The sequence below is a fragment of the Podarcis muralis genome, chromosome 9 (genome assembly GCF_964188315.1).
Source record: "Podarcis muralis chromosome 9, rPodMur119.hap1.1, whole genome shotgun sequence".
Classification (NCBI taxonomy): Eukaryota; Metazoa; Chordata; class Lepidosauria; order Squamata; family Lacertidae; genus Podarcis; species Podarcis muralis.
In genome coordinates, this window is record NC_135663.1 from 12,196,850 (window position 1) to 12,215,540 (window position 18,691).

The 18,691-nt window shown below is 42.0% G+C and overlaps 1 protein-coding gene across 1 annotated transcript in view; it reads right to left on the bottom strand.

Moving 5' to 3' along the window:
* Positions 1-12,200: 12,200 nt before the first annotated feature.
* ANTXR2 (ANTXR cell adhesion molecule 2) overlaps positions 12,201-18,691 on the bottom strand; it is a 149,292-nt gene continuing 142,801 nt past the window's right edge. Inside the window, exon 17 of the mRNA XM_028743825.2 lies at positions 12,201-15,574. Within this exon, the coding sequence (XP_028599658.2) occupies positions 15,536-15,574 (39 nt within the window). The 3' untranslated portion in view covers positions 12,201-15,535. The remainder of the gene's footprint in view (positions 15,575-18,691) is intronic.

Genomic DNA, 18,691 nt, shown 5'->3' on the forward strand with positions numbered 1-18,691 from the left:
GCTGGTTTCTCCAAAGACATCTTGTTGGCCTCTGTGAGTACAGGATGCTAGACTAGATGGGACCCCTGACAGGAGGCTGTTCTTATGTACTTAAGGTCCATCACAGACCCTTTCTCCTTGACAAGGCTGGTTCCTCTTGAAAAGTTTGAAATTCTAAAACCGACAAAGGCACAATTCTCAATAATTTATCATTCCTCTTTGAATTTTGATGCCACACTGTAGAAGGCCTGGCCTTTTGGTTACCTGCTCAAACTTTTAGATAGCTCACCTCTGGTTGATGTGCACCAGCATAATGGGGCCACCATAAACCAGAGAAACGTGTGCATGCTTCAGTAACTTATCAAACTGAATTTTGAATGGGAAAGTCCATGCTCTGCTTGCATCCAAGTATTACCGTAATTCTCATTGAGGTGGTTAACCAGTGTCCTGATTGGACCATTTCAGAGTATGCATGGGAATCCTTGCAGATAGAAAATGGGCATATCAGAGATAAAGTTTTAATCCAGCATTCTCCCCAACCTGCTAGCTTTCTGTGTGAAAAGCTCACTCCCCTTTTTTGTATGAGTGAAGCATTTCACCTACAGTCTGAAGTGGTACAGTCTAGACAGAGCTTTACCACATTATTGATAAATGAGGCCTGAGATGTGACTGGTTTTAAACGGATTGGGTGGGGGCGGGGATTCAGAAATATATCTCCCTCCCTCCTCTGCTCTCTCAGTGTGCATAAAGGTAAAGGTAAAGGGACCCCTGACCATTAGATCCAGTCGTGCCGACTCTGGGGTTGTGGCGCTCACCTTGCTTTATTGGCCGAGGGAGCCGGTGTACAGCTTCCGGGTCATGTAGCCAGCATGACTATGCCACTTCTGGAGAACCAAAGCAGCGCACAGAAACGCCGTTTACCTTCCCGCTGGAGCGGTACCTATTTATCTACTTGCACTTTGGCGTGCTTTCGAACTGCTAGGTTGGCAGGAGCAGGGACCGAGCAACGGGAGATCATCCCGTAGCGGGGATTCAAACCACCAACCTTCTGATCGGCAAGTCCTAGGCTCTGTGGTTTAACCCACAGCACCACCCGCGTCCCTCTCTGTGTGCATAGTTATATACATATACCATAAGAAAGGCTGCTCTATTAAGTTGCATGACATCCTACCCAAGCATCCTAAGTCTGACCTCACCCACCCACCCACGTTACTCTCAGTGTTGACTTTGCAGAACTGAATGTGGGGGGAGATGTTTCCATCTGTCATTGGCTCCGTCTTAACCTGTTGTTTCATCCATCGCCCAGTCTCAGTTGACAGCAACCACCACGGAAGGGAGGGAGGGAGGGAGGAAGGAAGGAAGGAAGGAAGGAAGGAAGGAAGGAAGGAAGGAAGGATCAAATTCTGAGTCAGCAACAAATTTATTTATTGTTTAAACGTCCACCCACAATCCGTCTAAAAGAAGCATGCCTAAGGATCTTTCCCCTTAATTCCTGGCTTCTCCAGTCATCTGCCTTTAGCACCACAGAGTAGCTGCTGCAGCTGCTACCCTGAGCTTAAATAGCAAACGTTCATGACCTTCTCATCCCGTTGTTTCATTTCACTGGAAGGAAAATTAATTTTCTGCACACTGGAATGTGAGCCAGCTCATGGTGTGCTTCTTTGGTCCCTGCCTCCTAAATAAGGAAAGTGAGAGGAAGCTGTGATGCCGTTGCAAACAGAATAATTTTGTCCCCATACGAAAATAACTTGCGCTGAGACCGTTCTCGCTGCTGCTGTACCTGTCATTGGATTCTCACACTTATTCCTGGACTCATGCCCGAGTGGAGGCCATGTAGCTGTGTGCTGTATATGCTTAAACTGCCAGAATGCTTGGCAAGTCTAAATTGTCTGCAGAAAAAAGCAGAATTTAACATTGTGTTAAATCCAGAAGCATGACATGCTTAAACTAAGGGTGGATGAACATGTCATTTCTTAATTCTAATTTTTCTAGTTTCTAATTTTTCCAATCCCAAATTCAAAGCTCCACATTTCCACATCAGTTTGCCTTTTTAACGGAAGTTCCTCATGAAAATTCATCACCATTTCAGTGCAAATTTCTGATTGACCGCAATAAAATTACTTACTTACAGTGCAAATTTCTCCAGACATATGCATTACAGTATGAGATTTGATTAACACACACATTTTTGCAGCCCAGATCCCTAATTTCCTAGTTCCCAACTTTCCTGTCTTTTTTTTTTTAAAAAATGCTTTCACTGTTACATGCATTTTTGTGCACACTAATGGACTCATTTTTGTACACATCACAAAATTCGGAGAAGCAGGAATGATAATTGCATTTTTGTTTGTGAACTGGTCTGAAAAGTGCAAATTAAGTACTTTCTCATTAAGAGATGGATAGATAGAAAAACTATCTGTCTGTCTATCTCTCTCATTCCTGCCTTAAACCTACAGATTTTAATAGACATGAAGTACAATACATGTTTACTTGAAAGTAAATTCTACTGAGCACAATGAGACTTTCTTCCTTGTTCATAGGATGACAGTCTTAAACTCATCTAGTTTATCCTCCTTGAATTGAGAACTACATAGTACAGACCTGTTTTCTTGAGAAGCTTGGTGTGGACTTCAAACAATTACAGACGACCATGTGTACTTACTATGTAAGTGCTACTTACATAGTTTTTGAACGTTTTTCGGAAGCCGAATGTCCAACGCAGCTTCCGCTTGAGTACAGGAAGCTCCTGCAGCCAATCGGAAGCTGTGCCTCGGTTTTCGAACATTTCAGAAGCTGAACGGGCTTCCAGAATGGATTGCATTTGAAAATCCATGTTTGACTGTATGAAGTTTTTATTACTGTACTTATTTATATATATAAACTGTGACTTTCTGTGATTGTGGAATAAATAAGGCTTGCAATGTTACTGTGGCCAAAGCCCTTTTCAGACATTCACATCAGGTGTAAACATGGGGAGAGAGGCTACAGGTTTGCTCTGCTCTCCGTTCATCCCTCTCGTTCCTCTCCATGAGTTTGAGGAGGACAGCTGCCTGAAGTGGGGAGCCTCCTGTTGGCTTTTAGAAGTGAGAGCTGGAAATTTATAGAGCAGGACCTGGAATGTCAACCAGGCCCCACAGGCCACATTGGGGCTACATCTCGGCCAGGTCTTCAGAACAGGAAAGCTACATAGAGTGCTGAACCAAAGGACACTAATTTTTTGGTCTCGGCCAAGTCAGTTGGCTCCCACTAGAGACTAACAAACAAGTGTCCCAGTTCTGATCAGTGGGATGTTGGAGGGTATTACACACACACATATTGCACTATCCCAGTCTATGTGGGTTGAATCCTGGACAGGAACGTTACCAGGGTCCACCTTGTTTCGTTAAGAGCTTTCCTGAAGTTGGCTCGATGAGCTCATAGACAGAAGAAATCCCTGGAAGCTTTAAAATGGTCCTTCGTGGTTCCAAAAAAGCTCTTACAAGTGGCTGTGGCTGTCTGTGTGGGTGTATGCAGTACTTTTTAAAAAAAAAAAAAAAAACCAGTAGCATAATTTGCATTTCATGCAAAAACAAGGTCTCTTGAAACTTGAAAATGGTACTCAGTGCAAAGTGGAAACTAAAGTTCTTCAAGACATTGCATTGCATGAAAACACAAGAACCCTGATAGACTAAAGGCCTATCAAGTCCAGAATTCTGTTCCCACAGTGGCCAACAAGATACTTACAGAAGCCCACAAGCAGGGCAGGAGCACAATAAGTGCTTATGACCCCAGCAACTGGCTTTCAGAGGCATCTTGCCACCGGTGTTGGAGGTAATGTATAACTACTCTATTCCGAACTTAAAAATGGAAAGCGTAATGTTGGTGGTCAACAGAAGAGGTTTAACAACTCTCTCAAGGCAAATCTAAAAAAAAAAAAGTAGTCTAAACACTGACAACAGGGAAACACTGGCCTGCGAGAGCTCCAGTTGGAGAACAGCCTTTACCAAAGGTGTCATGGGCTTTGAAGACACTTGAACTCAGGACATAAGGGAGAAAGGCGCTAAGAGGAAGGCACGCTTGGCAAGCCCTCACCATGATCAACCTCCTACCAGAAACCTATATCTCCACTGTGTAAGGACGTGTGGATCCAGAATTGGCCTCCACAGTCACTGACAGACTCACTGTTAAAACCATGTTCATGGAAGACAATCTTATTCGGCTACAAGGAATTACCAAAGAAGAAGAAGAAGATAACCATCATGCCTAAGTAGCCGTTGATATTCTCATTCTGTATGACATTTCTCAGTCCCTTTTAAATAGGCATTCCACCTTCGTGGCCTTACTGCCTCTTGTGGAAGCATTGCCTGATGCCAACCGTGTCATCATTTCAGTGCCAGGCAAAAATGTTTGTGCTTTGCCAGCCATTTGGGTTGTGATATTGTCCTATTCATCTCTGTTTACAATGGTATTCTGAGTTTTTTTAATTGCATTTTCAAAGTTTGGTTGTGAATCATTTTCTGACTTTTTTTTTTAATGGAAAGCAATGTACAGATTGTCTAAGCCTGACCTAACCTTACTAACCCCATCCCATATTTTAACTACGTGCTGTGTGAAATAGTACTTTCTTCTGTCTGCTTGAATGTCCCACCATTCAGCTTGATTGGGTGACCTTGGGTACCTCTCCCGAAATCCACACAACTTAAGGACTTAAGGACACAGTGAAGCATCTGGAATCTTTGATGAAGGACGTTTAATGAATATTTCAAATGAATAAATAGAATAAGTCCCATTGATTAGGTCCACCTAATTTTCTTTGGATCGCACCCAAAACCTTTCATTACAATTGAATAATTATTGCAGAACAAAATTGACAACAGTTTTTTCAGGACCCCCTAGTACCACGAAACAGATGGCACCTCCGGAGGATCAAAAATATATAACAATTTTAATTGAGCCAATTCAAAACAGATTTGCAAAATAAAATGGGACATGCCAGGTCTAATAAGTATCTTGTTGGAAATGATGACAAATTCTATAACTGCACAATAGATATTAAGGAGATGTTCATTAGCAAATGTAGCATTAACAGGCTTGATGTAAGCTCATAATTTTTGATACATACCTTTCTACCTGATTTAATTCCCTTTGGTTGATACCGTTTTACTTCGTGCTCCATTTTGACATTCGATGTCACCTTGATCATATCATTCTCAAATTTCTGTTATTCCAAGCTTGAGCCTTCTCGTTCCTCTGAAACAAGTAGAGCAGGGAGAGTGGAGCTTGGTTCTGCCATGACAATCAAATCTCCATTTACAGGAAGAGGAAGGGAGGTTGCTGGCCCAACTCTTGAGGAAAACCTCTTAAAGAAACAAACACGCTATCTGAAGCTGCCCATGAGGAATAGCTTTGCCTTGGCAGCTTTGGAAGCTACAGGAGCATTCTGTGATATGAGAAGCTCTTCCCGTTTTTCTGCTTTCTGTATAATGCCCAAAGCAGAAATGCACACAGCAGATCTCAGAGGGAATATACCACATCTGGTAAGCATAGACAGTACTTGTGTGACTTTGAGATGCACCTGTATAAATAAGGCTCCTTTAGATGCAGGCAGCACATCCAGTCTCCATAGAAGGTTAACCCTTGCTGATCCCCAGCTCATCTGCACTCATGGTGGGATTGATAAGATTTGCACTCAAGAATTTATTTATGTATGCTACAGTGGCTGCTAGGATCCTTTTAGCCCAAAGATGGAAGGATAACAAGGTGCCAATGAAAGAAGACTGGCAACTCAAATTGATGGAATATGCAGAGATGGCGGAACTTACAGCGAGATTAAAAGAGAAGGGCAACAAAGACTTTAAAAAAAGTTTGGAATGTATTTATTTTATATATACAGAAATATTGTAAAGAACTAAACTCACTAGCAGGTTTTGAGCAAACACAATTAACAAAATAGAATGTGGTAGATGTTGAAAAATGATGTGGAAATAAACAAGTAGAATATGGGATTTAAACAGTTTGCGATAAAAGATTTTGGAAGAAAATAGAGTTTTTAGGTAAAGAGGAATGATTTTAAGATTAGATTAGAATATGCGGAATGAGAAAATATTAGAAAGAACCGGAAGGGGGAAGTTGAGGGAAGTCTATGGGTGGGGCGAGGGGGAGGGGGGAAAGGGGATGTATGCATACTTTCTTATGTGATTTATGTTGATGGATTAAGCTGATTAAATTGTAAAATTCAATAAAAAAACTTTTTTAAAAAGATAAGATTTGCACAGGAATCTAGTCTCTGAGCTATTGGAGGTGCAATGCTAGCCTGCAAGTCTTCTTCACTGGCTTGCCAAGAGATTTACAGCTTGATTTGGATCTGAAACACGTGAAGGGAAGAGGAAACACTAGTGATTCATGTGAAATCTTGGTGACTTGTGCATGTGCAGCATCTCTAGTGTAAAACATTGTTTTCTTTAATCTTTTCTATCCCACCCGTTTGCCCTAGGATGTTCTCAAAGCAGCTTATTGTTAATGCATTAGTTCATTACAGCCCACATATCTCTCTACAGCAGGGGTAGGCAACCTAAGGCCCATGGGCTACAAGCAGCCCACAGGGGTCGTTTAACTGGCCCCCGAGCCACCCCGAACCGAGCCACCCACTTGGCAAGTCCCCGCTCGCTGCACTAAACCAGCGCAGTGTGGCACGGGGACTCACTTCTGTGGCGCCAGAAATCTCTTCTGTTTGTTTTTTTTTAATAATTTTTTATTAATTTTCCAAACACATAATAAAAACAAACAATACACAAAACAAAAACATACAAACATATAAACATGTATAATTTCATAATCAGAAATCTCTTCTGTGCATGCGCAGACACCGGAAATTGCGGGCGCTTGTGCGCTCGTGCAATCTGACCCATGGAGGGATCTCAGCTGATGAAGTGGCCCAGGCGAGATAAACCTTGCCGACCCCTGCCCTACAGGGAATGCTCCTACTTTGACTACAACAGAAGTCATTCAAGCCAGTGTGGTGTAGTGGTTAAGAGCGGTAGACTCGTAATCTGGTGAACTGGGTTTGATTCCCCGCTCCTCCACATGCAGCTGCTAGGTGACCTTGGGCCAATCACACTTCTTTGAAGTCTCTCAGCCCCACTCACCTCACAGAGTGTTTGTTGTGGGGGAGGAAGGTAAAGGAGATTGTTAGCCACTTTGAGACTCCTTCGGGTAGTGATAAAGCGGGATATCAAATCCAAACTCTTCTTCTTCTTCCCTCCGCAAAAACGCACTACCCACCCATCTCCCATTTTATATTAACTGAACACCTGCAGATTCCATGGATGATGCCCAGTTACGTCTCTCTGTTCCATCGGAATCAGAAGAGGTGCTTCAGGTGTTAGACCTGCACTTGGAAGCGGTGATAAGCTGGATGTGAGCCAATAAATTGAAGCTGAACCCTTCAAAGATGGAGGCATTATGTGTTCCAGGTTCCTGGGCGCATGAAATGAGGAGCTGGTCTCTTCTGGATGGGGTTGTACTCCTACCCTGCTGGAAGGAGCATGTACATAGCTGGGGTATGCTCTTTGTTCCCACATTATTACCAGAGAGTTTACGTTAGTGTTTAAAGACCGAAATGGCCCTGAATAGCTGAAAGACCCTCTTACATGTTGAGATCAGCAGGGTGTGGAGCAGTCTCTTGGTAGTTATACCATCCTCAGAAGTTTACACCTTGTGTGGTTACATTACATTTCAACTGTGCGCTTCATGAAGAAGTACGTATTTCCTTTTGCCTATTTCGGCAAAACCTTCCAACAATCAGCTTCACTGGAACGTCCCAGAATTTAGTACGTTTATAATGATGCTGAATGTCAATCAGCATGAACAGACCTTCATCAATGCAGCAGTCCCATAAACTCAGACTATTTTGTAGGGCCAAATCAGTGTGTATGTGCCAAATTGTCTATCTGAAGAATAGGGCAAATTTCTCCAGAATTTCTCTTTTTATTTAATGAGCCAGTGTTATGTAAACAATTACATAAGCATTTAAGAATGGATGGCATGGAAAAAATATATATAAGGTGGAAATCAAGCAGCAGAAAATATATTATAGTTATATGCTAGCCATTTCCAGCCTTGGGCTTTTTCTTTCCCCCACCCAGCCTCTCCCCAGAACAAAGCTGTTTATGGCATTTTCTCATTCTTTCTCCTTTAATAACTAGCCTGAACTGTCTCCTTTGTTTAAATCTGGGAGATGAATGTTCAGTGAAAACCCGCACCACTTTCTGGTTAAATTAAATACCAGGTGAAACAGAATGCTTACAAAATAACGATTCATTTAACCTCAGATAGGCACCAACTAATTAAATCATCATATTACCAGAATGAGTAAATACAAACTTGATGCGGCAAAGATTCTTGAAACGGACCCTTTTCTGCCAACACTGTTGTCACCATTGGTTATTCTTTGCTGATAAATCATCCTAGGGTTGCCTTTTTCCCACTGATGAGTCTTCCTTCCTTCCTTCCTTCCTTCCTTCCTTCCTTCCTTCCTTCCTTTCTTTCTTTCTTTCTTTCTTTCTTTCTTTCTTTCTTTCTTTCTTTCTTTCTTTCTTTCTTTTAAAAAACATAGTAGTGTTCTGGAACCTCCACCTCTTCCTCACACATGACTTCTTGTTGTTGTTGTGTCATGTCATTTTTTATTTTTTGCTTTGAAGAAAAAGCGGAATATTTACACCCCAAATCTGTGCTCTCAAATGCAGGGCATAAAATCAAGCCCAGGGTTGCCTGCACAAATACAGTGGTACCTCGGGTTACAGACGCTTCAGGTTACAGACTCCGCTAACCCAGAAATAGTACCTCAGGTTAAGAACTTTGCTTCAGGATGAGAAAGAAATCATGTGGCGGCAGTGGGAGGCCCCATTAGCTAAAGTGGTGCTTCAGGTTAAGAACAGTTTTAGGTTAAGAACGGACCTCCAGTACAAATTAAGTTCTTAACCCGAGGTCCCACTGTATGAGAGATTCATAGAATCACAGAATTGTAGAGTTGGAAGGGAGCCCGAGGGGCATCTAATCCAACCCCCTTCAATGCACGAATCTCAGCTAAAGTATCCATGACAGATGGCCACTCAGCCTCTGATTAAAAACCTCCAAGGAACGAGAGAGCCCACCACCTCCCAAGGCAGACCGAGCAGCTCTTTCGGAAAGTTCTTCCTGATGTTGAGTTGGAATTTCCTTCTTGTAACTTGAAGCCATTGGTTTGACTCCTACCCTCCAGAGCAAGAGAAAACAAGCTTGTTCCCTCTTCCTCGTGACAGCCCTTGAGATATTTGAAGGTGGTGCTGTGGGTTAAACCACAGAGCCTAGGGCTTGCCGATCAGAAGGTCGGCGGTTCAAATCCCCGTGACGGGGTGAGCTCCCATTGCTCGGTCCCTGCTCCTGCCAACCTAGCAGTTCGAAAGCAAGTCAAAGTGCAAGTAGATAAATAGGTACTGCTCTAGTGGGAAGGTAAACGGTGTTTCTGTGTGCTGCTCTGGTTCACCAGAAGCGGCAGAGTCATGCTGGCCCCATGACCCGGAAGCTGTACGCTGGCTCCCTTGGCCAATAAAGCGAGATGAGCGCCGCAACCCCAGAGTCGGCCATGACTGGAGCTAATGGTCAGGGGTCCCTTTACCTTGATCACATCTCATCTCAGTCTCCTCTTTTCCAGGCTAAACATACTCAGCTCCTTCAACCGTTCCTCATAAGGCCTGGTTGCCAGACCCTTGATCATCTTGGTTGCACTCTTCTGCACACATTCCAGCTTGTCAATATCCTCCTTAAATTTGGCTGCCCAGATTCCCATGGCCTCTTCTGGTGGTCAATCTCAGCAAGCCACCAGCAATACGGTAGTACAAGAAAACTCTAAGGTATAAAGGAAAACCCTTATTTGGTGCAGGCAAAGATTTCTTTGAAACAAGGAGGTGATGGTACCACAATTAGACACTTTCACCCTAACCCTAATTCCAAAGCTTCCGGTGCCAGCACAGCTACGCATTGGCAAAGAACTACCGCAGGATTTCTCCTAAATTTCATGCTGGGAGCAGGGCCAGAGGTATTCATTTACGGTGCCACTAGAATGCCACAATTTTTTTCCAGCAAAAGAACTGTGTTCAAATGGGCACAATCTATAGGACTGTGCATTGATTTATCAGTTATGGGTACAATTAGGCAGCTTTAAGCTCCACAGCTATCAATGGGCAAATGAAATTGTGTCCTTTAACCTGATGTGTTTAAATCAAGGGAAATTTCAGTGTTTATTTATTTGAGGTATTTATATATCTCTTGATCGCAGTGGTTTGTTGAATGATCATGCCCGCTGTATGCATTCTAAGCCTCTTGCAATAACTCACTAATGCACACTAGCTGAGTTCCATAAGGCTCATTGAAATAAATGAATTTTAATCTTTGGTTAACACCAGCTTTTTCTCTCGTTTGTGAAACATTTCAACTATTGACAGAATACCAGTTCAACACGATAGTGTTCCTTTTAAGAAGCACTCAATGATCTGCTTTCCTCACAAGGCAATCGTAAGCAATTCATATCCATGCATTATTTGTATGTGACCAACAATAAAATAATTGCTTCCTCATACAATGAAGATTAAGGCAGAAATACAGTTATGCGTACAAGGCTGTGTCTGGCTGATGAAATGGTAGTAAAATTTGCTCTTCTCAAAATATTAACCAGAAATAACCTGGTGAATCTAAGCGCAAGAGACAATTGCAATACTTTGAAGAACTTGTGATGTGTTTGTATATGTGTTGCTATGATTTGGGAGAAAAAGGAGAAGTAAAATATTTGCGGGGAAGCGAGGCAGCTTTTAATAGATTCCATTTCCCTATCTAGGTATCTGAGCTTTGCATCAGAGTCCAACAGAAAACTTGGTATATTGTTCCTAGGGATGGGAGAAATTTGATTCAGTTCACATTTAAAGGTGCATCTACTAAATCAGCACTTTTGAAACAATATGCAAACGAAAACACAACCATCTTTTGAAATTTGCAGTTTGCTAATATAATTATGATGTATAAAAATGCAAAGTAACTTGGTGCAGGGCTTTTAGTGTGACTGCCCCTATTCTGTGGAATAGCATTCCCGTCAAGATCCAACAGTTGCCCAATTTACACTTTCTGGAAACAGTAGAAAACAATTTTATTCTGACAGGTTTTCCCCAGGCGGTTAAATGTTTTTTTTTACCACCAGCTCCTCTTTGTTAGGGTTTTAGTCTTTTTTAAACATGCTTGCTGTTTTTGTGTTTTCAGCTTTTTTGTGTTTTCAGTTTTTTATTCATGTGTCAATCACCTTGAGATGGTAGCTTAGAAAAGGACGAATACATCACTGGAAATACTAGTGTGCATATGAATGCATGTATTATAATTATAAATTAAATTTGTATACTGCCCTTCATCTGAAGGTCACGGGGTGACTTTCACGGCATAAAAATACAAAATGAGAACACAAAATACATCATAGAAGAACAAAAACAAACCAACAATCCCCTTGCCTTCCACAAACACATTCAACAGGTCACAGAATGTGAAAATAACACACGATAATGCATTATATACGGGGAAAATTGCAAACATGTTTATAATGTGCAAAAATGCATGCAAAACGTGTATATTGTGAGCAATTCGCACTAAAATGCTGATGAATTTTCATGAGGACTTTTTTAAAAACACACACACACACACACACACACAAACTGATGTGGGAATATGGGCTATGGAACCTGAGTGAAAAATGAGAAAATAAAATACATTGGCTTGTGAATCAATTGGGGTTGGCCAAATAAATTCAGCCATCCCTAGCTGATGCACAAGCCAATATATTTTCATTTTAATGGTATTTTGGTAAGAAAAATAAAACTTGAGCTCCATTATGACTTGTATATTTACATATGTAAGTGGGATTACTATGTTTGTTTTGAAATTTCACCATAGAATGTATTACTGTAATCCATTGCATTCACCTATTTTTCACAAGCCCTCATGCGTGTGCACACACAAATACACACAGGCCCTTCATGATGTTCCTGGGAGTCCTGTAACCCCCCGAGTCCTCTTCTGTACTTTAGAAATATACTGGAAGAAAAGTATGTCTTTATTTCCCCAAATTGTGCTGTTGATATCGACATCTGCATCTTACCAAAGTGTTATGACTCCATCATGAATGCCATGAAACCTCATTCAGCGATTAATAGAGATGACTCTTATAATTTTATAAACATATAGCTTTAATACATTTAATAAACTCTGTTAAATTAATAATGCTTTGGTACATTTGCATTGAAGCTCACTGCACATGAAGTTGGTAAACACACCCGTGATTATTATTAAACCAGGGGCTTTAAAAAAAGTAGGCATTAAATTATGTCCCTATTTCCATCAATATTTAAAAATATGCATTTCAGCTACTACATATATTTAAATATTGTAAGTATTTTTACATGAGTAACAAAAAAGGTTTCATAAAATAACGAACGCCATGTAATGTTAAACCCTGAGAAACCTTTGTTGTTCTGCATGAAGGACTATTATGATAAATAACCACATTTCAGTGTTTTATTTCTTGGAAATAGAAACTCATAAAGATGGAACTATATGATCAACATTAAATATGGCCCTTTGGAGCGCCACAAATATATTGCCCATGTCTTCCTTTTAAATATTCGTTTTGGTTTTAGTTTTCTGCAACACAGAGCAATCATTTTAGAAAGAAAATAAAGAAATTGCTTTAAATATGCTATTTTACAGGTAGCCATGGGTGTGTCAAGGTTATTTGCTCTCCTAAACATTTCACTTCAAAGGCAAAATTTCATGTTCAATGTCTGAATTGATTGCAAATTTCACACTCGGTGGTTCAATATCTTGACCCAAATCTATAGCACCATTTCCCCAGGTATGTGCAGAGCAGCAAATCAGAAAATGTACATGGTTTGGTTTTCACCGTAAGCAGAGGAAGTCAGAATTTACACAGATATAACCAAGGTTTTGCAGTAAAATATAAATATCTGCTTGTGAGGGAACTGCAAGTGTTACATATTTTGGATATAAAACGGACAGCGTCGTCGTACTCTGACCCCATCGAAAGGGTCTGCAGATCTGATCTTAGCTCCAATTCCATCCCCACTAGAGTCTGCCGAAAGTGATGGCGGCGGCACATTTCCCTGTCTTATTTACATTGCTAACACTGCGCATCGCCCATGCTGTAGCATCTGACAAATTTAAATAATTGTACAGCCAGCGTAAATCCCCTGAGTTAGCCTGTGACATGCCTTCTTGAAACTCATGCGATGACATCGGAAGGTGGGTCTCCTGGTCGAAGCCAGAAGTCAAGGAAGACGGTAACCCCCCCAGCAAAAAGAAGGCACTGGCTCTGGAGAGAAGGGCTTAAATAAAAAGAGTGGAACGACTTGTAGTAGCACCTCAGGTAAAGGATTTCATCCGTGCGAGCTCACACGGGGTGTTGGCAACGCTACCGGCGATGTCAACAATCTCCAGCCAAAAATAGCTGTTAAGCAAGAGGCTACATTGTGTGGCGGGAGTCTTGCTTTGGGAAGAGCCGCAAATTTGGCCACCAACCAAAGGGGAATTATTCCACGCCCCTTGGGATTTCAATGAAAAGCAACAAAGGGGATAATTAGACCAGCACGCATCCCTTTCGCTCTTTCCCGTCTTCCGCGCAGGCATGCCCACCGAACGTGAAATGTTCGCCTTTTCCCCTCAGACGTGATGGTTGGTGAACTTATTTTTAGTGTCATTTGATAAGCCTCCCTGCGCGCAGAGAGACATCCCACTGACCCAGCCACTGGTCATTGTCTATACCGGTTCCCATCAAAGTACGCGCACTTTGTCAGGTTTCGACTCGAATATCCATTTTGCATCTGAAGTACAGTATCGAAAGTGACTGGATCATTTGAGCCTTTTTCTTCAGCTGCTGCCTCCTTCCTCCCCCACAGTGCTTCCACTCACGCTAACATAATTTGGCACCGCCGACGTGACACAACACTGGTTTTTCCATTAAAAAAAATAAGAATACATAGTTTGTCAACGTTTTACCAATGGCCGGCACTCCAGCACATTTAATTTATAAACTGAGGAAAGGAGGCGCCTCGTCTCCCATCTCCCTCTCTCCTTTCTTGGCCCCAGTGTTGAATTTCCACCAAAGCATGGTACCCCCTCAAAAAACTGAGTAATGCGCATACAGTAATAGGTCATTCAATGTCAAAAGGCATAAAAAAGATGAGCAAAACCTTCACAGGCTGCTGCTTGCTGTTGCCTTTAATTATATTAATTAAACTTTGAAATTCTCATGCACAGAGAGTTGCTGGCTTGTGACGCTGAAGAGCCCTTGGAGATTTGTGGGGTGGGGGTTGGGGGTTGGAGAGGAGAGAGAAAAGGACCCTGAGATGCCAGCGTTGTGGCAATGGCTTTTTTCCAATCTTATAACAACAACAACAAGAACAACAATACATAAGCCTAGAATGGCTAGGTATGTTTACAGAGGCGAGTGCCGAGTGCAAAAAAGGGGGAAGTTAGAGAGGGGAAAATATCGGCCACATTGCCAAAGCCTGGGGTAGCGTCAGTCCCTCAATCTCTGCTCCAGATCCCTGGTTACAGGCTGTCTTCCTGTAGAATAACGCTCTATTAATTTTCCTTCCTGTCCTGGGTACATAATGAAAGAAAGGTGTCTTCAGAAACTAAAGGGCAAAGTCTCGCTTGCCACCAATACCTTGAGGCACCACGTCTACGATTTTGTCATGCATGTGCACTGCTCAGTGTTAAAGTGACAAGATTTTCAGTCAGAAGGTTCCCGTAAGGCACACTCCGATGGGTGGCAGTGGAGGGGGCTGGGATGGGACTTGGAAGGATTTCGTGACATGACATCGCTGAGAGGCAATGAACTCTTGCGTTTTCCCAAGCCTGGTGGGAATCTGAGTCTCCTGCCTGTGGCGAAGAGTTTCCTAGTTGAGTAGCAAGCGCTGTCGTCGCGTCCAAGAAACAAGGCAGCTCCCACTAGGGGCACATGAAGGCTCGAGTGCATATTGTTCAGCTACAATAACAACAAAAGCCAAAGTCATTGGTCATTCGGTTGTGATTCCTGGAACGGATCTTTCGTTGAAAACCTAGAGGCGCACACTTTATAACATCACCTTTAGGCCATAGCTTAATGGCAGAGTTATCTGCTTTGCATGCAGAAGGTTCCAGGTTCGGTCCCCAACATCTCTTCAGGAGGACCAGGAGAGATTCCCATCTGGAATTCTGCCAGTCAATGTAGACAATGCACCAGACCAATGGTTTGGCTTGGCATATGGCAGCTTCCTATGTTCCTAAATAATATAATACGGTAATGAATACTGCATGAGGTAACAAGCTGAGAAGAAAATGGCGGGCATCAGAGCTTAGTGCGGCAGTAGGTGGCTTGCGGTGGAATCAAATGCAGCAAAACTTCCAGGCTGAGAGGCTGAAGTTGTTCTGAGGATTTTGTTTAAGTGCTTTGTTGTCGTTCTTTGGTTGCATCGCAGAAGTGGTTCATCCTCTTTGCCTTCCTTTACTGAGACTGAACTCGGGTGAAGTTCATGCAACGGCCCTAAAAAGAGAGAGAGAACACAATGAAGGTGTTAGTGTGAATGGCAGTAATAACTACATTTTAAAAACAAAGACAGAATGGATGGATAATTAGTATGGATATAATCCTTTTGGATATAATCCCTGAGAATGACCATGCTATGCTATTGTTGGCAATAGGAACTCTGGCTATTCAGTCATTCAGATAACTGGAATCCTACAGAAATCCATAACATGAAAGAGAGAAAGCAACAGAGAGGTTCATGGCACCTTAAAGATTAACAAATTCATTAGCTTTTGTGGCCTACAGTCCACTTCATCAAATTTTGAAGCATAATTCAGGACAATACTTCATGCATCTGGTGACATAGGTCGTATTCCACAAGTATTTGTGCTATATAAAAACATTTGTTAGTCTTTAAGATGCTACAGTAATCTTTCTTTTCATTTCAGCATGTTGCTGTTGCTATGGTCAAAGTACCATGAGTAAGAAATCCCTGCTGATCTAATGCAGATCACCAAGAGATGTGCCACTAGATCCTGATCTACTTCTTGCCCACCTGGGCAACCGATTAACACAACCATCCATCTAGAAAAATATGGTCAAAAGAGACATGTCGAAAGATCTGTCATTAATGGTTTCCCATATATTACTGTCTCTGAACATTTAAACAACGCATATATCGATATTCAGTGGGAGACTCCATGGTTTGGTCTATCCTCTGGCTTTGCTGAAAACTAATCTCCAAATAAGGTTTGTTAATGACAAGCAAACGACACTACTTGTCTTCAAGGTTGGCTATCTTATTGTGTATGAACCAAAAGATTAACAATGGAACACTGTCCAAGTTCTAACTTGGAGGGGCCTGAGGTATTTGCTTTGGCTTATGTAAAGAACTCATGTCTGACATGCTCCTCTGATTTTGGCTCTAAAGAATGAAAATGAAGTCGGTCAGGTGATAAGCTTTCTGTGGATCAATTAAATCACTGTTTAAATCAGCATGGTAAAATACACTGTGTAATTTCTCACGGCCTCTTTCTCATAGAGTACTGCAACTGATTCTACAGCCACGTGGCTTCATGCATCAGATGAATTAGGTGCTGGCCAACAAAAGCTTATGCTAAGATAAAGAGGTCAGTTCCACAAAAATCGTTGGAGGATTTGCTACAACTGACTGAATACAGATATTTTTCTGGATCATTTAAGTACCATATACCCGATATCTCTAATAAAAAAATTTACCATAGTAAACTAAGAGCATAACTCTCTTTAAACACATTGTCCACGGTGGGTAGATTAATGTAATCATGATTTGCATCATCACCCAGCAGAAGGCCTTGATTAAAATCAAGAGCATGAGCAGCTTGCTCAGCAACCAGGGCCACACTGGGTGTGCATCATGCTCTGAAGGAATGTAGATTTACATATATTAGTTGCATGCAATTAACATAATTTGCACAACACATTCAGGACCATGACTAGTGTCAGCCTACAGTTGGCGAAATTGCTGCTCTTCACGATTTAAATCAGAAACTGTTTTGAAATGTTTAGGTTGCTTTTGAACTAATTAACATACTGTAAGGCAATATTAACTAATATAATATACTTAATTGATTTTTTTCCCTTTCCCTGCTTTTTTTTTTCTTTTTTGGAAAAACAACAACGATCTAGCGAAGTCCTAGTGAATGCAAAAATACCCAGAATTTCAATTCACACAAGAGGAAGGGAAACACCCAACCTCAGAGAGAGAGGATGGAGGATCTCCCTGCACTTAGAAGCCCAGAATAGCCCATGTGGATGGGGAAGGCAGATTCCACTTCTGATGGCAGAAGATCCTGAACTTGTGCAACTCAGAATAATTACCTACATCTGATCCCAGCACACATCTGTGCTCAGATGTAAAAAACAACACACGCCCCGCTTCTGCAGACAAATGCAAATGGCATATATGTCCCTGTGCCCAGCAACTCTGGTGCACAGGTTTTATGTGTGCTCGTCAAGCAATTTTGGGGTGCATATCTGGATCAGGCCCACTGCTTTTAAATCCACTCTGCTTCTTCTTTTTTAAGTAAAATCTACACACTTTTTTAAAAAACGAATCAGTTACAAAAAGTATTCAACTAACTTTCACTCAGTAGACCCACTGAAATCAATGGACCTGAGTTAGCCATGTGCATTCATTTCAATGGGCCTGCTCTGAGTAAAAGTATGTTAAATACAAATTACGTGCCCCCCCACCCCATTCATAGAACAGTACCACAAAATAAATACAGCAACCCTAAACATATGTGTCCACAGCACAGGAGTAATCTTTCTGCAAATGGGGTTGTGGTGGTGGTGTGCTTGTCCTGAGGTTGAAATGTCCCATCCCAGGCCAGGATCTGACACAACCATTAGGTGATGTCAAGGTCCCCTGTTCTGTGGTGGCTGCCCGTTTGTCGAATGCCCTCCACAGGGTGGTGCGTTTGGCACCTTCAATATACCCCTTTAGGCACCAGGCAAAAACATTCCTCTTCGACCAGGCCTTTGATCGATTAATATTCTACGTACAGCCTTTTAACTGTGGTTGTTTCTTGTTGTTTTCGTTTTAACTATTTATTTGTGCTTTTACCTTGTACAGTGGTACCTCGGGTTAAGAACTTAATTCGTTCTGGAGGTCCGTTCTTAACCTGAAACTGTTCGTAACCTGAGGTACCACTTTAGCTAATGGGGCCTCCTGCTGCCGTCACCGTGCAATTTCTGTTCTCATCCTGAAGCAAAGCTCTTAACCCGAGTTACTATTTCTAGGTTAGTGGAGCCTGTAACCTGAAGCGTCTGCAACCCGAGGTACCACTGTATTCTTATCTTGTGATCCGCCCTGAGATCTTATGATGAGGGGTGGTATATAAGTCTAATCAATCACTAAAATAACTAAAAATCACATCGGATTAAAAGGCGGTGCCAAAAAAGCACAGTGCAGCGCAGTCAAGGGACTGGAAAAGAGAGTGTTGCATGTACAGTCTCAGTGGAGTGGGTTCCTATTACGGATTGAGAGCTTTGTCATCTCAGTACAGTGGTACCTCGGGTTACAGACTCCGCTAACCCAGAAATAGTACCTCAGGTTAAGAACTTTGCTTCAGGATGAGAACAGAAATCGCA